Consider the following 24,633-nt stretch of genomic DNA (forward strand, 5'->3'; position numbering starts at 1 on the left):
AATTTCTTATGGCAATGATATGTCTAAAATCGAGACAAATAATAGGGAGAGCATCAATCCTAAAACAAAGAATTTGTATCAGATTCTCAATATTTTCACTTCTCCCAATAATGACTGACATTTTTTTAGGTTGATTTTGAGGCTCTGGTGATGTTGGAACCAAATGAAATCGTGTAAAATATAATCAATTAATTAATGTGGCATCACAGAGATTAAGCAAGTCTCACACAAGAGAAGACTAAGGCGACTACAACATTAAAGAAGCCGAAGATGGGAGCAGTTTCACCACTGCTGAAAGTAGACATTTTTTCCAGTTGAATATCAGAAACATAGAAAAATAATTTAAATACACAGAATGAACAGATCAAACACAATTATTAAGTACATATCATATATATAAAAGAAACTATATCATATTTATAGAAGAACAATCCATATACATAGAATGAACGTATCAAATACATTTAATCATAAACTATTTATTAGATACATAAATGATTTTGTATCAGATACATAGAAGAATAGTTCAGATACATGGAACGAACAAATTAAATATGCAAAAAATTGAATTTTTTTTCTTTAAAAAATAGGAGTTATGATACAACAGATACTCCAAAGTGGTTATAGACATGATTTCTTCCTTAATTTATGCATTTCAATTGCATTTCTTATTTAGATACACTTAATTGTATGTATTTAATATACATGTACCTCGATGCGTCATATATATATATATATATATATATATATTCGAGGTATAAATTATGATAGGATTAGTAATATTGCAAACTCATAAAAAGAAAAGTAATTAAATTTCTAAACTAGTGGATTTTCTATTGTTTACCCTTTCTTTTATTCATTTTATTAGGGACTAAAAAACTTAAATTCTTCAATTTTTAGATGTTTACATAAGTGACTCGAATTTACTGAATGTTATAGTGAGTAAAAGTTTGATTAATAATAATTATATGACTTCATGTGACAATAAAAATTACTTTCTTTGTCCTAATTTATATGATGTAATTATTGAAATTTTGAGAATCAAATAAGTTATTTTGCTTATGAATTATTATTTTTGGTCTCAATTTAAGTGACATTTTTTAAATTTCAAAAATTAAACTAATTTTTTTTCATAATTATAATTTTTTTATATATCTTTTAAATATTTTAAATTTTCAATTATCATGACTTATAATTTTCAAATATATAAATTCATTTTAATTTTTAAATTTATTTTTTATAATAATTATCAAAACTCACATGTAAGGGTGTTCACGGTTTGGTTTGGGTCGGTTATTGGTCAAAACCAAAACCAAACCAACTTAATCGGTTTTAAAATTATCAAAACCAAACCAAACCAAATATAATATATATTTATCGGTTTGATTGTTTTCGGTTTTAGTTTGGTTTGGTTTGGTTATTAACCATACATAAAAATAAAAGAAACAATTCATTTAAAACGTGAAAAAAGTGACAACAATCCATTCAAACAAAAAAATAGTTAGAATGACTGGCATTATAAAACTTTTGATCATTGAATTTACCGAATAAAACTTCAAAATTCACTATTTTGGCATAGAAGGAAGAGACAATGACATTTTCAATCCCACAAAGAATTTCCATAGACACTCATATATATGAAACCAATAAGAAAAATGTTCTCACCTTGGACATTTTTTCTTTCATAAGTAAATTATAAATAAATTTTGATGAAACATATATAAAATCTTTAGAATTATTTATGAATATAATATATTATGTATGTATAATAATAAAATTTATGTATATAACTTGTTGGTTCGGTTCGATTATTTCTTTGATTTTTTTCGAACAAAACCATAACCAAACCAAATACTATCGGTTCTTAACAACCTAAAACCAAACCAAATCAAAACGCAAATTAAATCAATTCATTTAATCGATTTGCTTTGATTTTTTGGTTTGGATCGATTTTTATCCAAACCATGAACACCCCTACTCACATGCATGAAAGCGGCAGTAGGGAGAACAGCTACTAATATAACACTTCACTCTCATGAAAACGAACCCCACACAGTATTCAAGAATCCAGAAAATCGTTTGGTGGCTAAATTTATTACACTAAATCAAAAATCACCCTTTTTAGTAAACACCTTTCAAAATTCATACCCGCAAACAAATTTTTGAACTCATCTCAAATTTTTCAGTCCCAAAATTCAAATACACAAACTTTTTTTTCCCGCAATGAGGCCGGCGGTAGTATTTGCCGGAGTATTTCTTTTGTTGGCACTGTACTGTGGGTTTGACCCTTTTAAACACAGTGCGATTTCTGAAATCAAAGACTTTAAAGCTTACAGAGTTGATCCACCAGCTTGGTCTGAAATCCCAGTAGAAAAGGATACTCAAAACTTGCTTCAGAAATCGGAAATCAAGTTTTTGAACCAGATTCAGGGCCCGGAAAGTATCGCATTTGCCCCGAAAGGTCGTGGGCCATACACAGGCATAGCTGATGGGAGAATTGTGTTGTGGGATGGAGAGAAATGGACTGATTTCGCATATACCTCTGCTAATAGGTGACTCTATTCCTTGTATTTCCTCGGTTTTAATTTGTTTATCCGATTTTAACTTGATACAAGATTTAAGAAAGTGAAATACTGTTGAGTCTTATGGCATTAAACTAGAGATATGTTGAATGTATCAAAATGCGAGTTTTAATTGTGGTGTTAACCCGGTGAAAAGTTGAAATTAAAAAGTTAGTTGAAAAAGAAAAGAGACTTCTTTTTGAAACAAACTAAAAAAAGAAAGTAATTAAACAAACTGAAATGGAGGGAGTAGTAATTTTTATGTAGAAATGTGTTAATTTATGTGGAAACAGTATGAAACTGTTAACATGCAGATATTATTTTATTTTGATTTTAGTATAATTGTGGGTGTTTATGATTCCATTTTTTAAATTATCCTTTTGATTCACTGTTTGTCACTTTATTACGTCAGCTTAATACTTGGTTTAATAACTTCTAAAGCATGACTTCACACCTTATTACAATGATAATCTTTGTTGCTATGGCCTTTTGATGAAAACAGACTGTAACGGTGAGATATGTTGCATTTCGCTCTTAATTTGTATCGTTGCTCCTAAGTCCTAACTATTATGATTTTGGGTTGATGAATATGCCTGTTCCACAAGCTGCTGGAATCCAAGCCTCTACGTAGTTGATATTCTCTAACTAAGTCACATAATGCATGATCTTTATTAAACGACGCTAGCGTATTAAAGCACTGGAATCAGATGGGAGTCAATCTCATTCTAAGAAACTTTCTTGCTTTGGTCAATTCAGGATAGCATGAGAGCACATGAGGAAATGATCTTCAGATTCTAAAAAGAGGAAGTGAATTTCTAACAAAATGTCTCAGTTTTCTAAGCTATCTGGCTTGAAGTTGTCAGGAAAGACGAAAGGACCATAAGGTCCTGCTCTACAGAGAGAGTTAATATTTAGTCTTTTCATTCCTAATTTGACAATAGACCTGTGTCAGGGGAATGCCTATTGTTTCCTTTATCTTATCGTTTAATCTGACTTAATTAAGTTCTATGATCCTAGTATATTCTGAACTTCTAATTATGTAATTGGAATTGGAATTGTGATATGTTAATGATTGTCGATCTTGCATGCTAATATGTAAGGCTGTTAAGCTAATCTGGTTAAATCAAATTTTAACATGTCATAACTTGTCTTGCTCTTAATGAAATTATCTTCTATAATTATGCTGCATAGTCATCGTATAAAGTCTTAAATTCCATTTTAAATTTTCTCTTTTAGATGATCTAAATTTCTGGTCTACTTTCACCGATTTCCTAATGCATTCTAGTGATCTGAATTTTCAGGTCTGGCATTTGTGACCCAAAACCATCACCCCTGAGCTATTTAGAAAATGAACACATCTGTGGTAGGCCTTTGGGATTACAGTTTGATAAAAAACAAGGTGACTTGTATATTGCAGATGCATATTTTGGGTTGATGAAAGTAGGGCCTGAAGGCGGACTAGCAGAAACATTGACAACTGAGGCTGAAGGAGTGCCTCTCGGATTCACAAATGACCTTGACATTGATGATGAAGGAAATGTCTATTTTACAGATAGCAGCACCAAGTACCAACGAAGGTACGTAAAATTGTGAATTTACTGTTTCTTCGGTTTTATGTAGATCTCTTGATATATTTGACATGATTTGAGAATGAACATTCCATTTCACTATTAGTTCTGATTGATACCAAATGGGCGACAGAGAGCTCCCTATCTTTAGCGGGGAGAAAAATGGTTTCTTTTAAAAAACAATGCATCTAGGACAGAAAAATGAGAGTTAATGTCCAACTCTGATAACATATAGTGAATAGATGATCATCGAGAAGCTTAGATTTTAACGCGGTTACATGGTTGCACCAAACTTTGCTAACATTTCTTCTGTTCAATGAATACCCAACTCTGCTAACATATACTGAAGATGTTTATATGGGATTTGGAAAAACCTTGCATTGCCATATATAAGCATTTATTTCAGGTTTTAATACAACATGGTTTAAGTGTCATGCGCGTTTCTTCTTTAATTAGAATATTAATACTCACCCCATCTTGCACAGGAATTATATGCTGCTGGTTTACTCAGCAGAAGATAGTGGGAGGGTTCTGAAGTACAATCCTAATACAAAACAAACCACTGTTCTTGTTCGGAATCTCCAATTCCCAAACGGTCTGTCACTAAGCAAGGACGGTTCCTTCTTTGTATTCTGTGAAGTTGCCAAGGGAAGGTACGTTTTTCGACCTATGGATTAGCATGTTTACAGTATTAAATAGACATACAAGGATCCTGTTTCTGACTTCACCTTAAAACTTGTGGTATTAACATGTAATGGAATGATGCGTTTCTCTTATAGATTACAGAAGTACTGGTTGAAAGGCGAGAAAGCCGGGACCTTTGAGGTGATGGCAGTCCTCCCAGGATATCCCGACAATGTCAGCACAAATGAGAGAGGTGAATTTTGGGTAGCAATCCACTGTCGCCGTACCATTTACAGCTATATAAATTCCATACATCCACAACTTCGTCTATTCTTGCTGAAGCTTCCTATCCCAGTAAAACTCCGAACCCTCTTGCACCTTGGAGGCAAGCTACCCGCTATTGTTGTGAAGTATAGCCCTGAAGGTAAGTTGTTACGAATATTGGAAGACGAAGAAGGGAAAGTAGTTAGAGCTGTAAGTGAGGTTGAGGAGAAAGATGGGAAGCTTTGGATGGGAAGTGTGTTGATGCCTTTCATTGCTGTTTACCAACTAGAATGAGTTAAAACACTTAATTTGTCAAAAAAAAAAACTCTCTACTTAGTTCCTTATGGTTGTTTGTAGCATCTAATTTATGAGAATCATCAATAAAACTCTCTTTCTAGTTCCCTATAGTTTTGAAGTCTAAAATGTTTCCTCATTTTTTCTAAAACTCCTGTAAAATGTATTTTAAATATGTTTTCATACAGAAAATTGAGCACTGTTGACAAAATATTTGCTCAATTCTTGCATTGTTTGGATATATACTTGATAAATGCGAATGTACACTCAGTAGAAAAAATACGTCAATCCATTGGAATATGGTATGCTACAAGTGAATATTCGCGACAAGAATGGACCTTAATGGGGTAGCTCAAAATCAAAGGCCCGAGCCCATTTAATGGCCTGTTTGGTCAAGTTTTTGAAAAGCTAAAAGTTTTTTAAAAAAAAAAAAGAAAAAGAAGTAGTGTTTTTAGAGTCTAATATTTGATCAAGCATTTAGGAAAAAAACAAGTATTTTTGATTTGTATAGAAATATTCTTTTCAAACGTAAATTGTTATTTTAATATTTTGATAAAATTGATATTCAAATTGATTAATCGAACACAAATTACCGCACACTTTTTTTTTTTTGTTGATGACTACTTGTGAACTTGACAAGTAAGAATAAGCATAATCAGAATGTTCTGTTTGTGATTCCTAGAAGGTGTCACTATTTCTCAAAAAATGGGAGTTGCAATTTTCCTTTTAAAATAGATTTACATACCCTAGTCTAATCAATTGAAGTAATCATTACTTACAAATTCTTTTGCTTTTCAGGTGAGCATGCATATTGACTGTAATAGTTGACTTTTGAGAAAGATGCATTTGGTACATTTTTCTAGAAGATATGTTTTCGGAAAAGAGTAGTGCTAAATGGCAAGACACTTTTTTGGCATGAATTGGCAAGACACGGCGAAATGACCAAATAGCCCTTAGGTGACAAAAGCACTTGTGGTTTTCCCTCCAAAATAGAAAACCACTCTTTGACTTTTTCTTTCTTATTTTCTCTCTCTCTTATTTTACTCATTTTTTTTTCTTTACTTCACTCATTAGTTTTATTTTATTTTGTTGTTAGATTTATATAATTTTAATAAGATGGATCCAAATAGTCAATTAAACGAAGTATTGAATAATGTTTTGGGTTTAGATGAGGATGATAGTTTGTTGTCCCAAAATCATGAAGATTTTGATGGTGCATACGATAGGCTTGAAAAAAAAAAATTAAAAAAATCTCGTGACCTATAGACTTAAAAAACAAAACTAAAAAATACCTAAAATTGGGGACCTAAACTTATATGACATATAGACTATTCGTTTAAGTTTTAACTATTTGCGCTGCAATAGCATTCATTCATAATTATGAAAGGAAATGTATATACTCTCTTTCATAGTAGTTGTTTGTTGAATATCACTAGTAAATTTAAAATGAGATATTGTCAATAAATATAGTCTAATAACTATTAAATGTGAAGATAATTTGATCAAAGGTTGACATGTACCATAATTAATTGTATTACCCAATTAAAACTTGATCATGCATATATAATTGCATTCAATTAACTTGTATTTGTGAGATAGCATAACTCATGTAATACTATATCCATTACATTTATTTTCATCATAATGATTCGACTTATAATAATGAAAAATCTTCAATTTTTGTGAAACAATCCAAATATAAACTTTTACAATCTTATTTACCAAATAAAATAAATTTTAAAATTATTTAAATCATAAAAGTTTCAAATAGTTTAATTATTTTAAAAGACCTAAAATTGGAACATAACCTAGATTCGAACTCGTGACCTATAGACTATTCGTTTAAGTTTTAACCATTCGTGTTGTAATATCATTCGTTAATAATTACGAAAGGAAATTTATTTACTCTCTTTCATATCAGTTGTTTAATGGATATCACTAGAAAATTTAAAATGTGATATTATCAATAAACATAGTCTAATAACCCATAATACGCGAAGATAAATTGATCAAAAATTGACATGTACCATAACTAATTGTACTATCCGATTATTGATCATGCTTATATAATCGCATTCAACTGACTTTTATTTGTGAGAGAGCATAACTCATATAATACTATATCTATTACATTTATTTCATCATAATGATTCGACTTATAATAGTGAAAAATCTTCAATTTTTGTGAAACAATTCAAATATAAACTTTTACAATCATATTTACCACAAAGTAATATAAAATTAAAAATTATTTAAGTACTAATAGACATTGATTTTTTAGGATAAATTTTTATATTCTATTATTTTATTAATTAATGGTTTGTAATGATTTTACGTATAACCCTCTTCAAAACTGGAAAAAAAATTGTTCTCTTTGTTAGTATTCATGTGTTTCTCTTTATAATAATCAAATTTTATTGCATTTACTTCGTAGTTTAATTTATAGTTTTATTTTGATAATGTTGATAGTGCTTTTTCTTGTTGATATGACTCGTAATTTTATTGATTATTTTTATTTAAATCAAATATTAACAAGACATCTTAATATATCGTCGTTAAATAATAAAATCATTGGAAATAATTTATCATATTTCTTTAAAATGATTAAATTCTTAGATAATGTATAATTTGTTTTTTTTGAAGGATCCTATATAGATGTACCTTATAAAATTTTTATAGTATCGTATATTTTTGAGAAGTCCACAAAAATTAAATAGCAAGAAAAATAAAAAAGGTTAAAGTGATGAAAAATTTCACCTAGCTTGAATATCAAGAATAAAATATCGTATAAATTGACGGAAAGAATATGTATTTATATAGGTATTTATGGATGCTTTCCGTTTTTTTAATTTCATGAAATTAGTATAAAAACTTATGTAATTATTTATCAAAAACATTGATGCTCTTTCCGTTATATTTTCTTTTTGAAATTAGTATCAAAATTTATGCTATTTTTTTTTTACAAATTTTGTAAGAAATTATAAATAAAATGATAGCTTTACTAATTTACATTTAATTTTTAAAATTTATAAATTTTATTTACACTTACAAAAAGAAGAAAAATGTTATAATAAAAAAAAATTGTAATTAATTATATTTTGTAAATTAACAAATAATTTTATCTAACTATTTTTAGTAATATAAATAATTAATTTAAAATGTTAGAAATTGAATGAATATTTTCTTTTTGGATTTCATATTTTTATATTTTCCATGAATAAAATTATACAAGTATGGAAGTAGAGAAATTTGAAACATTAATTTGAAAAGAAAAGTCAAAGAAAAAGAAGTAGATAAAAAGTAGGAAAGAAGAAAAAAAACGTTCAAGAAGAGCGAGAAAATCATTTTCTGAAATGGGACCCAACATTTTCCACGTGGCACAATATAAGTAGAGCCAATGGTCAGCCACCTCTTGGAAGTGTGACTGAAAAGTGGTTTTACTTTTTAAGAATAGTAATTTTACTTTTGAGGGTAATTTGGGTACAAGAAATTATTGAAATTACCCAATCACCCTCAACTTCTCACACAAATTTCGAAATAAACAACATTTTTGTTCCTCGTGCCATTTCGTGACAAATTGGTGTCTTGCCATTTATATTTTCCGTTCGGAAAATAAGTGATTTTTTTATTTAAATTTGAATGTTTGGTTAAGAAGAAAAAAGTATTGTCCCAAGAACATTTACGTATAATCTATGACATTGGATCTGACCCCAACTCTTGATCTGAAAAGCTTTGACTCTGTGTTTCAATTAGAAAATCAATTTTTGACTCCGACCCAAAAACCATAATCCGACCTTGACATGAGTCTTGACTCCCTGATCCCAATGCAAGATCCGACAACTTCTACTTCCGACTCTTGACTTTGATGTCGATTACTCGACCCTGACCTAAGATTGAAAGTCGAATGATGTGAAATTGAAAGAGAGAGTTGAAAAATATTTTTCTTAATTTATGAATGAAAGTCATTCTTCTTTTAATTAAAAAAACAAAAATATTTTTTAAAACATTTAATTCAACTAAACAATGAAAAAATTATAAACATTTTCTTCATACCAAACACACTCTAATAATTGTGTAAAGATCCTTTAAATTATCTTCTTTTTTTTTTAAAGTAAAGATCCTCCACAATACCCGTTGCTAAAAGTGAAATTATTTTCACTTTAATAATGAAAAGCTAGTATCAGATAATTCATTACTCCCTCACTAATCACTATTCATTACATATTGACTAAATAATCTTATATTTCAATTTAATACTTTTTTTTACCATAATAATCTCTTTCAATATTTATTAAATTAATAATGATAAAAATAAAAATTAATAACTAATTGTATATTAATTTTCTAGAATAATAATTATTTTGAATAAATTATTTTAGAGAAAATTATGCAGAATAGCAAACATTTTGCCTATATTAGGTACTATAGCTACAGTTTAAGAAAATTGTAATTTGCGGCTACAGTTCCCTCAATTATTGTAATTCGTCTGATTTGTATAAATTCAGAATTTGTATAATTTGGTTCTTGATTGTATAAATTTAGAATTTTGTATATGCTTACCCTAGCTATTTGTATACGATTTATGAAAAAATCATAATAAATTACCCTATTTGTATATTGGCAAACTAATATACAAACGGAGTTCTGAAAAATTCCTAAATATATAAATACATAATTTGTATATACTTACCCTAAGAAACCGCAACCTCCATAGCAGACATAACTATAGTTATAAAACGCAATTATCGAAACTATAGTTATACATTCTTATTATGTCTATTTTGTTTACCATTTCTAAAATTTTATCCTTTTAATAAGCACGATAACTAAAATGAACCGAACGGTGGGAGTACTATGTCCTAACATAACTATGTGTAACAGTCTTCCTTACATGAACTAAAAGGGTCCTACCCAGCCTACTTCAACTGCAGTACTAAGCTAGATTTTAGCTCCTTTTAATTAATGGTTCACATCAATAATTGTTTTCTAGTGTTTCATTTGAGTACACATAATCACTTGGAACATGGAAAATGTTTTTCTTCTTCTCTTATAATATATAATATATATATAAATATAAATATTACTTATAATAATGTCCAAGTGTTAGTTGGAGCTAAGTACAATTAAATGTTAAAATAATTATGTAGAAAATGGCTTATGCTCATAAGTGCGTCGAAGTTATTTTCCTCCTTTTGATGTGAAATGTTTTTTCTCGCCTAACACTAAAATTAATTATTTACTTTTTTCAAAATTCATTTTCTTGAAAAATGACTTTTACTACGTTACCAAACAAACTAAAGATCTAATCTATAAATTGAAAGGGGGTGATATTTTCCAACTTGGCTATATACTCGACATAAATTTAAATTAGTCAAAATGTACGTCAAAGTGGGTACCTAAATATATATATGACGATGCAAAAGTGATTGCAATAATGATATTTTATCGATTAGTGTTTAATTTTGTGCGTGCAAAAGAATTTTATTGATTATCATCAGTAGAAGAATGATGCATTCATATTACCAAATGCACTACACTAAAGTCTTCTTTCTTACCTATGTTTTGAACACTGACTTTTCATACTCAATACTAACTTACAAACAATTGAAAATTATATAATCATTGAGCTTTGTCACCTTATATATGGTAAATAAAATTGACACCTTTTTTAATTTTTAATTTTTATTTTACTTTCTGTTGGCGTTAGGGTTGACAATGATGCAAGGCGGCTGTCTGAATTTAGACATACGCAATGCACTGGGGGGGGGGGTTGAATAAAAAATACTCCTTTTAAAAAAAATTGTTTGTCATTTTTTGATTAGCTTGGGTCAGACTTAAAAAAGAGTAAAGAAAAGTTTTAAATCTTATGATTTTAGATTAAAAATATGTTAAATGTACCGAAATGACCTTTATTGTGTTGTCTTAAACATTTCATATGAAAAAAAATGGAATTAAAGAGGTCCTAAAAAAGGAAAGATACAAACAAATTGAAATGGAGAGTAATTAATTATTTGGTAACTTAGGGTTTAAATTATTATTTTTTAAAGGGAAAAAGGACAAATATACACCCAAACTATTGTAAATGGTATACAGATACCCTTCGTCATACTTTTGAAACATTGGTGCCTCTGCAGTCAAAAAGTAGAGCATATATGTCCTCACTCTAATGAAAGACTAAATAGGGACACGTGTCACAATCTTATCCGTCGATCCGATTTTAATAAATATCGGGTGGGTGGATAAGATTACGACACATGTATGTCTGTTAGTATAAAGGGTATATATACTCTAATTTTTGGATGGCGGGGGCACCAATGTTCCAAAAGTATGACGGAGGATATCTGCATATGATAGTTTGGGGGTATATTTGTCCTTTTTCCCTTCTTTTTTTTTTAAAAAATAGCGGGCCGGGCCGGGCCGGATGGACATGGTTGTGGGTTTAAGCCGAATAAACGGGTCAAAAAATGCTATGTAGGGCACGGTGAGCCGGGTTGAAATTTTATGGGTTAAGAGAGATCTAGAACTTACATCACATTCAAGTACACCGATGCCGCACCGCTTGCCATCCCAGGCAGGATCGAGATATATTTTTGAGAACGAAATTTTTGTATAAAGCAATTTCTGAGTATTTTGTGCTTTGCTTGTTTGTTAATTTGTAGTTAATTAAGACTAAACCTTGATGACTTGGTTCCATCAAGTCAAAAAAAAGAAGAAGATGAAAATTAAGAAAGTTAATCTACTTGTTGATTCTTGGAAAGTGTCACCATCGTAATTTCTTAATTTGGAAACAAGTTAAAAGCAAGGGAACTCAAATTGATCAAAGTTCAATTTTCTAACAATTTAAGAAGTCGTACTTATTAATTAGGTCTTCGTAATCAAGTTTAAAAGGACTCAAATGTGAGAGCATTTCAATAATATTATAGGTGGTTGTTTCTCTAAATTATTGGCTTATTATTCTTTCTTTGGATATTTTAGAATCAAACATGCAATTAAATAAATAGGCTTTAAGACATGCGATTTGAAATCATGATTTTAATACATGTGATTTAGAATCGATCATGATTTCAAATTCCAAGATTCTCAAAAAAAAAAAAGATTTGGTAATTCAAATTGTGATTTCAATATTTTTTTTTTTTTTTTTTTAAGGACCACCCCAACCCTTGAGTACAAGTTAATCACTATTCTACAAGTAGAGGAACTTACAATGTCAATAATTTGTTTAACCAATCAAAACTAGTACTTTATCTCAAAGTTTTGTTAGATGAAAATCTTTATCTCCAAATTATGTGTTGGGATTTAAGAAGCAATATTTAAAAAAAAATTAAGTTCTCATTTTGATATTTTATATTCGCATCGAAGCCTTAAGCCTCGACTAATAAAATTGCTACTAAAACACATTAAAAAAGAACTTTCTATTTGAATTTTTGCAATATTAAAAATTTGAACCCGATTTCTTCATACTTATAGTTACTCTTCCCTTCGATCCAAAAACTTTATCTATTTATTCTGATGTAATAAATTTTATTTGAGAAAAAAATGAGGCTTCTCAAATTAATCAACCGACAAAAGATAATAGAGTATAATAGGAAATTGTACGGATCAAGAATTATTTTTTCAATTGGTGTCTAGTATTTATATATATATATATATATATATTGGGATCCGATTATATTCAAATATCCACATTGCAAAATTCATTTATGAGGGCGGCACTTTCAACATATTTTTTTTAATTATTATTATTATTTTAAAGAGCTCGAACTTTTGAAAATTAAGAATAAAATGATCTCAACCGTTCCACCATAAATTATGTCGATACAGATGAAGATATACACTAGAGTTAGTTGCATTTTGGGGTTAAGGTAGAATATAAATGAGTACCAAAAGACTTGTTAAAGTGGTCCAAAAAATGCTGGACACTTTGTAAGCAACCCACTAGTTCACTGTATCTATATAATATATGGCCCCTTTTTTATTCATTTGTTTGCTATCGTAGGAACAACTACGAGAATGTTGTGGGAGATCGATTAGATTGAACAAAATATTATTTGTAAATTTTCATATTTGTTTTTCTTTTTGTTTGTTCGTGATGACAAACTAATTGGCTTATAAAAATATGATATATGGAATCTGTATAAGTTTGAACGAATTGAATTAATCTATTTTAATTTGTACAATTCGAATTTATATCTTTAAGTTAAGGTGATTTATGCTAAATATGTAGTATAACTTGATCCATTTAATTTTGTCAAAATATTTTTGTTTTTGTTTTATAATGTTATATAATGTCATAATAATAAGATTAATATGTAATTAAATAGATTACAAGAAAATAAAGAAACTATAGTTTGGTATGAGTTGGGTGTTGGGTTATGATCCATTATTTAGCCCATAATCCAACCTATATAAACTCAATAAGCAGGTCAATAACCTGCTGTACATATATATATAGATATATGTTACTTCAATTTATTTCAACTTGTCTATTTGATATCATAATTCTTCTAGAATCGAAATTCACTTGATTTTCACTTACATAAATCATAAACATAATATTTAAAATTATATCCAAGTAACTAAGAAATATTTTTTACATAAAACTCAAATATTTCTTGGTAAATTTAATTTTCAAAGTAAAGTTTATATAGATCTTGTTTCACTTGATACGCTTTATTAATTATTCAAACACTCATAATTTATATTTATAGAAGAAAAAATAAAACTAAATCACAACTAAAGTGAAACCAAACAATTTTCTAATCAATAAACATTGTAATTAAATAACGTGTAACATATGTGTGTGCTGTCAAATCAAAATAAGAAAATAAAACTTTGCTGTTTGCATGTATACTGTCACGTTCATATGTTTTGTACGATAATGCAACCCTTAAAAAAGCTTTAATTAAAATAGTAAACTATTTTTTGTTGGAGATGAATAAATCGGTATTTTCTCTTTTAGTTGCTGCTCTTGGAAAGAAAAAAAATCAAACAAAAATCATTAAACTCAAAGTCAATACCTTATGCCAATTTTTTTTTAAAAATTTCATGTTTCAATTAATTTCCTTTCCATATTTTGGTTCATTGTCTTCTGTTTCTTCATCTTTCTACGTACAAATTATATTAAATTGATATATAACATGCATGTATAGGTTTTCTCCCTCTTATTATATTGTTTGTTACTAATTCCTTAGATTTTTTTTCTTTCTAAAAATCTAGTCGAGATCGGATTGAACAGCTGACATTATAAAAATTTCCCTCGATTTTCAATTTATTTTTCTTATTTTGATTTGATGTGAAATTTTAACAAATAACATAGAAAGTAAATCTCGTAAACTTAAACAAAAACATGTATAATGTATCAAAATACTCATTGAATCTTTGTGATCTACAGTATCAGGTAATTAGATGTAATTGGATATAAAGAGTTATTATTATTATATATATATATATATATATATATATATATATATATATATATAAAATAAAAGTTTATGTTTTTTTAAAAAAAATAATAATAATATTTTTTTGTTATTGTTGTTAAACTACCCTTATACTTATAGGGTTGGTAGACGTTGTATATATAAACAAAAGTAGAGGGGGGCTTGGCTAACCTCCATGAAGTACAAATAGTAGGCTGTTAACTATTCAACCAACAAAAAGATCAGAAGGATCTCATTGTACCTCATGTATTCGATGAAATAATCGAGATACATATATAATGTACTTAATGAAATAATTGAGATATATGTATAATTTGAAATAATTGAAATATACATAATTTGAGTTATATATCATCGTTATAAGAAAATGCATACTTACATCTAGTTTTTGAAAAGAGCAATGCTCATTGGTGCGATGACATTTTTACTAACATATTTATATTTTGAGATGTTACTCCAAATTCATTTTTAAAATTATTTCTCCATTTGTGATCTATTTTTCTTTCCTCGTTCCATTTGATTATTCTATAATTGTAATTATTTTTTAAAAATACAACACAAAATTTTGATACCTTTATCCATACATTAATTGTACATCAACTTGTCAAGTTGCTCCCATGAAATGAACCTCACAACAAAATGACATCAGCTTAAGCCAAAATTGTGGATAGTACTGTGGCAACTTATAAGGCCACCACCATCACTCTCTTTCTTGAAGTTAGTAGGGAGGTGTATGGACTTCACGAACCCGTTTGACCACAAGAATTATTCATTCTTTTATTGATTTGTTTGAAAATTAATATATTTGGTTGTACTTTAAGTCCAATCTGAAGTTATATTTCAAATTTGATGATAAGTATATTAAAGCATAAACGTTATTCTAAATATTCATTGTAATTAAGGAGTATAACCAAACTCAATTATAACTCAAATTCAATACATTTGTGACTTTTTGCAGGAATATAACATACACCATCTCCTGATAGTTTAACAAACAAAGTATATTTCAAATAAACTAAAAAATATTTGAAATATATGGAAATATATGGACGAACACCTGCTAAGCTTGCACTTGTACCTGTCATATGAATTGTGATTTTAAATTAGCATTTGGATTTGCGATTGGAGATTATTGTAATTTCAAATTCCAAATTCTCAAAAAAAAAAAGTGAGGGACTCTGAATTTTCTTTTAACGTACCACTTGACTCATATTTAAAATTTGCATTAGAAAGAAAAAGCATGCTCAACGTGAAGAGCTTATTCGTATCATGTAAAAGTATTATATTAAAGAACAACTAGTTACTATTATTGTTGACTAATAGATCTTCATAAAACGATATGTATTTAGAAGTTATTAAAAAAAGTGAAGATATGTGATTTGACAATGTGAAACATTAGATAATTATGATATCTTATTTATGAATTATGATTTTTTCATTCAATAAAATAGTATGAAAATTGAAATTTTTAAATAATGTTCACAACTTAATTGTGGGATTTCATAATTATGAAGAAAAAAAAACAATTTAAATAATTCAAATAATTTTTTTTAAAAAATTAATTAAATTTCATATCACGATTTCATATCGTACGTTGAGTCGAGCCTTTAAGTCCTTGTGCTAGCTAAAACATTCCAAAAGCATTAATATATCGCCCCCCTCGTCCGCTTCACATACAAGCAGAGTGGTCACTTAACCAGATGCACTCCCACCCACTCATTCCTTCAATCATAATACCTCCCCCACCCCCCACCAAACCCACCCCCAAAGACACCCCCACCCCCCAAAAAAAGAATTTAAATTATATTATATGATTATCTAATTTTTTTTAATATTATCAATATAATTTAATCTATGATAAGTGATAGCAGATTTTTAACCAAGTAAAATTAGTGCAATTATCATAAACATTTATCTGTAATTGCCTTCTAAATTTAATATGTTTATTTAATTTTCACACTTTTAGCGTAAAAACTAATCTCTCTTTTATATAGCATATTAGTGTACCCTGTGTTAGAGAATAAAATCATATACACGTTACGGTTAAATTGAAATTTATGATTCTTGACCTCAAGTTAATATATATAATAATTAAATTTTTATAAATATTTTTCATACACATACAAAATTTAGGTAAAAGATATTCAATTCGATTAAACGCGTAGGTTACACGGATCCACCACTACTTAAATGGAGCATCAATTAGTTAAACATTTATTTGCACCAAAGTATATTTATAATAACCAAGCCAATTAATAAATATCACTTAAACCATTATTAGGTACTCCCTTCGTCCGTTGCTTTAGTTTAAAATATTATCTCAAAATAATTATTACTTTAAAATTTTAAAATTAATAGCCTAATGACCATTATTTTTAGCTATATTCTTGACATTAAAGAACTATTTTTAAAAAATATAACTCAATTCTCAAAAAAATAATAATCTAATAAGTAGGAGTAACTTAGTAAACTATATTTTGTTCTTCTCCGTCTAAAAAAAGATGTCTACTTTTACTTGTTCACTTTAAAAAATTTAGGAGATAATTTATCAATTATATAGTTCCTAATTTGTCCTTATTATTAACTATAATCATTTCCTAAAATATTCAATTTATTATATTTAAAAGATGACATAATTGAATGTCATTTTATTTATTGCTCTTTAAGGGATGTGTCAAGTCAATACAAGACAAGTAAAAAATGAACAACGGAAATGTAGACATCGAAATTTTGTGAAAATCTACAAGACGAGTCTGGTTTTAGCTTGAGTTCTTGAAAGCTACTCTACCATAAACATCAGCTCACATATATATAACATGTAATATATTCCCTTGAATTCTGCATCTCGAAAATTCCATTAACTCATGAAATATTCACAAAGAGATCAAAATGTTATCACACTCTTCTGAAAATCCAAATACTTGAGGATCCACAAAATCTCCTTAAATAGAGTTCAAATAAATTTTAAGGAGCTCTACATCACCCTAGTCGAGAAAGTTGTTTTAGCCCTCAAATTTTGGAGATAATCAAGAGATAAACATGAGATTTGTATTCATAATCTTGATAGGTGAAATCATTGTTTTTTCTTTATTTTGTGATTATAGTGTATTTTTTATGTTTAAGGAAAAATACAACAAACAAAAAGTATAAATCATTTTTTTTTACAAAAATAAAATGAGCTAAAATAACAGTTAAAATGAGACTGAGAAAGCTATATACTTGTGTATGAAAAGACACACAAATGTACATCTTGTATCTATTTACTATTTGGATATAACAACTTTGTGGTAGTAACTAATTTTGCATACTCTATTAATTACACTTGGTATAGATATGCATGACAACAACAATACCACTATATTATATGATGAAGATGATCCACTACTCCCACTACTTCCTTCACTCACTTCTCATCCTTCACCACACCCCCCCACCCATCCCTCCCCTACCCCCACCCCACCCCCACCCCCACCCCCCTTTGCCCCTATACCGACCAGACCAAACCATTCCAATCCCATCAATCTCTTCACCTCTAATATGTGTTTGTTTTGTACTCTTTCTTTCATTCATCTCTCAAAACCTCATACCTTATTTATCATCTCCCCCTTTACTAGCCTTTTCTTCCCCCTTTTTTCCCCATCTTTTGTAGCTAGGTCTTTTCAACTCTCTTCCTAGCTACTAGTATTTCATAACATGATGAACATTACACATATTTCTTGATTTTGACTCATCCTTTTACTTTAGAGCTCGTCCTTGATCCGCCTCTTAATTCTTCGATCCGTATTTTCGGACTCAAAAAGAAAAAAAAACTTATAAGAAATGTCACTTGACATGACATATTCATCTTCCTCAGAACGTGTTTGCTATGTTCATTGCAACTTCTGCAGCACAATTCTTGCGGTACACTTCTTTAATTTAATTTAATTTGATTTGAAACCCTTTTTGCTAGTTTTGAAATGCATGTTGGCAAATAATTTTAGATCGAATCATTAGAAGAAGAAGTCCATTTTTTTTAAATATAATATGTTGATGAGTACAAGTTCAAATTAAAGTTTAATTGTTCCAATTTTGTTTGGATTTTTTGAAAGCAAATCTTTTGAAATTCAACAAAATCTTGTTAAAATGAACTCTTCCTTTTTTAGTATAAGCGACAAGGGTTGGAAATATGTGGAGATGATTTCTTCTACGGTCTCTCAACTAATAATTATTATTTCAAAAAGTCATTTTTTTTTATTGAAAAAAATTGAAATCAAGAAGAAAAATGACTTCTTTCCTGAGATGATAACTATTAGTTAAGCGAGAAATTGACTCAAAGATATGATAGAATTGGAGAAATTTTGCTTCAAAGTGTTATAATATTTTTCATATTTTATGCTAATTTTCAAATAATTGAAAACAATCTTTCATTATTTTCTCTTTTATTCTTCTTTTCCTTGCTTGTTTTTTTGAAGGTTAATGGAAGGAAATATAAATTGAGTTGAGATCCAGTTAATTGGTTCCCAAACCCTATCTAACAAGTCGCTAGACAAAAAAATATATTGTACTAGTTTGACTAGAAACAAGCTAAATATTTAATTTCATATACTCTATATGACTAGATCTCTATATATAAAATATAGGACTAGGGTTTCTTGTGAATGGTTTTTTTAAGGATTTAATTAATTAATTAATTAATTGTCACGATTTAACAAGCTCGTTAATTATATTCCTCATAATTTGGTTATCATTTTGTTTTTAATTCTCTTACCAATTAATTGGTCGATCCTCTTTTTCCTCATCAAGTTCGTACTATACTGCACACGCTGATCATAAATAATTGTACTAATTCTTGAAACAATCAAATTCTTTTTCATGAAAATAAAAATTGGAGTATGCATTTGTCCACTGGATAATAAAAAGATAATCCTCTTACAATAAGATATATTTTTCTTTAATTTATTTTCCTCCTCATTTTGACCATCCTTTGATATTATTACTAACATTTTTTTAAATCATTATATTTTTCACCCATTTATGAAAATGTAGTTACGTTGCTTGATTTGAAGAGACAAAATGAAATTGATGACGCTAGAGTTTTACATCAGAAAAAATATTTACTTTGGATATCACATATTTAATTATTTTTTTTACTAATATAAATTATTTTAAATATATTTTCTGATTATGTGTATTTCATGATTTCTGTTGTGGTCATGTCATTTTCCTAGTTTACTCACTTTTCTGGTGACTGAGTAAATGGTCAGAAAAAGTCGATGAGAGAGCACCGAAAGAAAAGGAAAAGAAAAGAGATGAGTCCAAGAGCCTACTTTAAAGGAAACTCCTTATAGTAATTTCGGGTTTGTTTTCTTACATGAGCACTCAACTAATATTTATGTATTTCGAGAAATCACTTTTTTCTTGATTTTAAGTTTATTCAATAAAAAAAATAGTTGATTGATCATATGAAAAATCAACTTTAAAAATGTGTGAAAAATAAGTTTTGGATGTTTTCTTTTTGGTTTTTCATCCGGTGTCTTACATTGGAGCCCGACTAAATTTGGATTCACACAGGAAGTCTCACATTGGGGTAAAGCGTTTCCTAATAAAGACGACTTTGTACCCAAGGAGGCTCGAACCCGAGACCTCTTGGTTAATGATGAAGGAATACTTACCACTACACCACAACCCTTGTTGGTAGTATAAGAAGTTTCACTAAGAAAAAAAAATGAATTTTCATTTATAAAACACATAAATTGGAGTTGAGGGGTAACTCACTTGGGGAGCTTAGTATGCTTAAAATTTTATTTTAGATCGCAAGTTTGAATCTTATCATATGTGTTATATATTCTTGAATTCGCTAACTACAATCCAGCTATGCCGTTAGATTGAGATTGTCACCTTCCTATTTGATATTGTTATACCATCATTAATTTGCTCTGTTATACTAAATGGACGAGATAGTAATAGATTCAATCATTACTATAAACCTATTGCTAACTATTAAGTCCAAGTACACAGAATGTATGTTTCAATTTGCCAAATTTGCAACTGCAAATAGTGAAATCTCGTTAGGCACAAATTAATAAGTACTCTATAAGGATTATGCATATTTTTTTTTTATTTTCTGGACAAAAGTGAGCACTTGTATGATGATATGTTTGTTAATAAAATAGTAAATTAATTACTCAATTTTGTTTCTATTGTTGTTATTGTATGTCAGGTTAGCATTCCATGCAACAGTATGATGACAATAGTGACAGTAAGGTGTGGACACTGCGCAAATTTGCTTTCTGTTAATATTGCACCTTCCCTTCAGTCTCTCCCCATTCAAGATTTACAGGTATATTTTACTCTCTTTGTTTCAATTCGATTCTTGTAATCTTAAATTAGAAATATTTCAAATGTACCAAGATGCCGTTTAGTCTAATGGTCTTAAATATACGAAAGGAAAGAGGCACTCTTTATAAATTGGACTAAAAAGAAAAATATGACAACAATTTGAAACGGAGGGAGTATTTAGTTATTCTAGAATCTTTTTAGTGGTTGCCTTGTACTTATTTAGTTAAGTCTTACAAGAATATGTGGAAATACTTGGTTCAACTTCAAATTCTTTATTTCTAATACCTTAGAGAGTCTATGTCGTTGAGACATAATATAAAATTTTAGATGAAATAATCACACAACTTAACAGAGACTTTCATATATATATATACACTAATTGGTATATGCAAACTATATGTAATTGTATAGTGTATAATGTGTTATTATGTTGAATTAGCAGAGACAAAATGAGTCAAGTATTGAAGATGGGATGAGTAGAGGTTATGGGTCATCATCCTCTTCTACAAATTCATTTCACAGATTTTCTCCCATTCCTACTGATCATGATCAACCTAGATCCCCTCCTATTCGCCGTAAGCGCTCTCTCCCTTTCTCTAATTACTTGTTTTATGTTCGCACTCTCTTTTTTAAAAATTTAAAAGAGGGACTTCATGAAGAGCATACATATCTATGTCACATGCGTGTCTGATTCTTTTTAAATTATTACCTAACTACTAGAATGGTTTGAAAACAAGTTGAGTTCTTTGATACTAGTGATTTTGAACCTCTTCAACCAAAGAAGAGCAATTGTGTACCATCTCATTATTAGCTGGGTCCAATTGTGTACAATCCATCAGTTGATTGTGACATTACACTTGTACCCAACTTATATGTAATACCAGTATCTTGAATAAGTACTTCTGAATTCCTTGCACCCTTTTTCTCTTAGGTCCTTTCTTGGAATAAAAAGGTATAGCATGACTCTAGTCTCTAGATTAGTCTGTTTGGTGGTTTTTGGATAGTGACGGAGCAAGAAATTCATAAAAAATGATTTCAAAAAAAATAGTACTAGTGTGTCACACCTAAGATTTGAAACTATAACCAAAAAGTAAAACAATTTTTGAACCACCTTTGCCGTTATATTAAAATCTTCGCTTGTATCAAAGGAATTATCTTTTTGGACATAATACAATTTTCCGTGAAGGGGATTCAATTCTCCTCGCCTCTCTTTTGGAAGGCAACTAGAAATTGCTACTTATCATGCAAGTTGAAATAATCTCATCCACTCTTAATTAATTTTGGTTGCCAAATGGTTAACCTAAAAAAGATTTTAGGCTAAACATTGAGAAAACTATACAATCAGAAAAGATTTTATTTTATTTTATTTTATGTGTATGTATTAGATATTGAATCTCATTTAATATAAAAATAGCTTCCCCCTCTAGTGACAGAGGGGTCTAAAAAAATGTTTTAGGTTATGAGTTCAATTTCTCCTGAAATGTTTATAGGTGTCTAAACCAAGAAAAATACGTATTCCAACACACGATAAATACATTTTGATGTGAGCTTAAATTAGGTTTTTAAATTACTCTGAAATCTCAAGTTAAAAATGGATGAATCACAATCATTCACGGTAACCCATGCTAGTAAGAAGAATATGAGTACTTATGTTGGTTAAAACATCTCTAAACTCTTGGGCACTAACACTTTAGACAAAAATTAAATTCTGACCATCCAATCACCAATCCAAAATCTTGATCGAGACCATTTAAATGGTCCAAAACATAATAAATTCTTTTAAAAAATACTACAAAACCAATTAGGGACAAATGTATATTTTGGCACATGACAAATATATATCATCAATTGTAACCTTGTTTTACCTAAATTTACCCATACCTTATAGTGCATAAAATATCATGATTTTCATACAGTAAAATTATGTCAGTTGGAAATAACAAACTAATGTTATCATAACCTTTCTAACAAACATCATCTAACTCTCTAAAGGCGAATTCATAATTTATTATATATAATGGCATAACACAGCTAGCTGAAAAAAGTTAGCTAGCTAACGCACAATGACTCTTCTCTAATAGGGGTTTGTTTCTTTAAGTTCCATCCAATCCATTAAAAAAAAGTGTTGCTCGCTTCCTCTCAGCCACTAGCTAGTGGCTCATATAGTAATCGATATTCCTACGTGTTCCTCCTTGCCTTCCTACAACGGTTTCGACTTTCAAAATGTTATAATTATATGTTCAAATATTTGTTGAAAACTTTGCAGCACCGGAGAAAAGACAACGTGTACCTTCTGCCTACAATAGATTTATCAAGTAAGTAAAAATAATATAATTTTAAGTAGCATATACATTAAATTAAGAAATGTGTGAATTAGATATATATATATATATATATATATATATATATGATGTTGTTAATTAATTCAATGTGTAGGGAGGAGATCCAAAGGATAAAGGCAAGCAATCCTGATATTAGCCACAGAGAAGCTTTTAGCACTGCTGCCAAAAATGTAAGCTATATATTACATACATTTAAAAAAAAAATAGAGATTTTCATGCTACATGAGAATTGAAAATAATTATTTCAGCTCAAAATAACTTTTGCTATGTAGGCTGAGCCATATATGAAGAAATTAGAAGGAAATGAAAAATGCAATTAAATCTAAATATATCAAAACTGTATATTAATATTCAATAAGTAAATACATGAAGGACAGGATCGATGTAGAGTGTGTTCGATACAAAGAAAAATATTTTTTAAAAAAATAAATAGATTGTTTACTTATTTTATTGAGATTCTATACATATGCAAGATATTAGTACAGAAGTCATTTTTCTGAGTTTTAGTCTGACTAGTAATTTTATGGGCGAAATGGTATGGTAGGGGAAAATAAACAGAAGAGGCACTAAATAGAATAGTGTGACTAAAGAACTTTATATTTATGTAAAAAATTTAATTACCTTTTTTGATATTTTACTGTATGTTTTTGCAGTGGGCACATTTCCCTCATATCCACTTTGGACTCAAGCTGGATGGCAACAAACAAACCAATAAACTGGATCATGCTGTTGCAGGAGAGGGTCCTCAGAAAACCATTGGTCTATATTAATTAAATAATAAATAATATGATCTAGCTATATTATGATCACAAATATAATATATATATTATATGATTATATAGGTGAGATATATTATATATATTATATTAATCTCTCCAAACTAATAAACTGTTTTTAGCTCTTTCAGCATCATCCCTTTTAGGGCCTTGGATTCCTTGTTTTTTTATTCGTATTATAAGTTGTAACTATTAACTATGTTTACTCCAATAATATACGCTTGTTTATTATTATTATTATTAGTTTATTACTATTATTTGTGTTTGTTTGTGTGAGCACACTCTAAGGGTGTGTTTGGTACGGAGGAAAGCATCTGAGTGATAAAATATGTAACTTTTTATCGGAGTATTTTTCTATGCTAATTCATGCATATTGATGGTTCTAATATAACCTTACAACTTCATATATATTGTGATATAGTATTAAAATTCAACATTATATTCTA

At 28.9% G+C, this 24,633-nt stretch overlaps 3 protein-coding genes across 4 annotated transcripts in view; 2 read left to right on the forward strand and 1 right to left on the reverse strand.

Annotated features, from left to right (window-relative positions):
- LOC125807478 (structural maintenance of chromosomes protein 3) overlaps positions 1-15,492 on the reverse strand; it is a 142,860-nt gene extending 127,368 nt beyond the window's left edge. Inside the window, exon 1 of the mRNA XM_049487200.1 lies at positions 15,477-15,492. The gene's annotated coding sequence lies outside the window, so the exon portion shown is untranslated. The remainder of the gene's footprint in view (positions 1-15,476) is intronic.
- On the forward strand, positions 2,176-5,403 carry LOC125807443 (protein STRICTOSIDINE SYNTHASE-LIKE 3-like). The gene is made up of 4 exons (XM_049487159.1): positions 2,176-2,552; positions 3,863-4,138; positions 4,615-4,782; positions 4,909-5,403. Exons 1-4 carry the CDS (start codon positions 2,224-2,226, stop codon positions 5,309-5,311), a joined length of 1,176 nt encoding a protein of 391 aa, XP_049343116.1. The 5' UTR covers positions 2,176-2,223; the 3' UTR covers positions 5,312-5,403.
- Positions 15,493-18,196: 2,704 nt separating the features above from the next.
- Positions 18,197-24,421, forward strand: LOC125807465 (putative axial regulator YABBY 2). Of its 2 annotated transcripts, none has more exons than XM_049487187.1 (6): positions 18,197-18,651; positions 20,951-21,070; positions 21,512-21,644; positions 23,336-23,384; positions 23,506-23,581; positions 24,065-24,421. In XM_049487187.1, the coding sequence occupies exons 1-6, from the start codon at positions 18,571-18,573 to the stop codon at positions 24,179-24,181; spliced, it is 576 nt and encodes a 191-aa protein (XP_049343144.1). In that variant the 5' UTR covers positions 18,197-18,570; the 3' UTR covers positions 24,182-24,421. The 2 variants fall into 2 exon arrangements, with proteins under 2 accessions (XP_049343144.1, XP_049343143.1); XM_049487186.1 differs by having other exon boundaries at positions 18,385-18,651; positions 21,509-21,644.
- The last annotated feature ends 212 nt before the right edge of the window (positions 24,422-24,633 follow it).

This window comes from Solanum verrucosum, unplaced genomic scaffold, assembly GCF_900185275.1.
Source record: "Solanum verrucosum unplaced genomic scaffold, falcon-dt-bn FXZP01000183.1, whole genome shotgun sequence".
Lineage (NCBI taxonomy): Eukaryota > Viridiplantae > Streptophyta > Magnoliopsida > Solanales > Solanaceae > Solanum > Solanum verrucosum.

Bases quoted from the DNA above. Each gene is read 5' to 3' on its own strand.
- LOC125807443 (XM_049487159.1), top strand. From the start codon at position 2,224: ATGAGGCCGGCGGTAGTATTTGCCGGAGTATTTCTTTTGTTGGCACTG. The intron at 2,553-3,862 runs GTGACTCTATTC...CTGAATTTTCAG, and splicing joins GCATATACCTCTGCTAATAG to GTCTGGCATTTGTGACCCAA. The intron at 4,139-4,614 runs GTACGTAAAATT...CATCTTGCACAG, and splicing joins AGCACCAAGTACCAACGAAG to GAATTATATGCTGCTGGTTT.
- LOC125807465 (XM_049487186.1), top strand. From the start codon at position 18,571: ATGTCACTTGACATGACATATTCATCTTCCTCAGAACGTGTTTGCTAT. The intron at 21,071-21,508 runs GTATATTTTACT...ATGTTGAATTAG, and splicing joins TCCCCATTCAAGATTTACAG to CAGAGACAAAATGAGTCAAG. The intron at 23,582-24,064 runs GTAAGCTATATA...ATGTTTTTGCAG, and splicing joins TTAGCACTGCTGCCAAAAAT to TGGGCACATTTCCCTCATAT.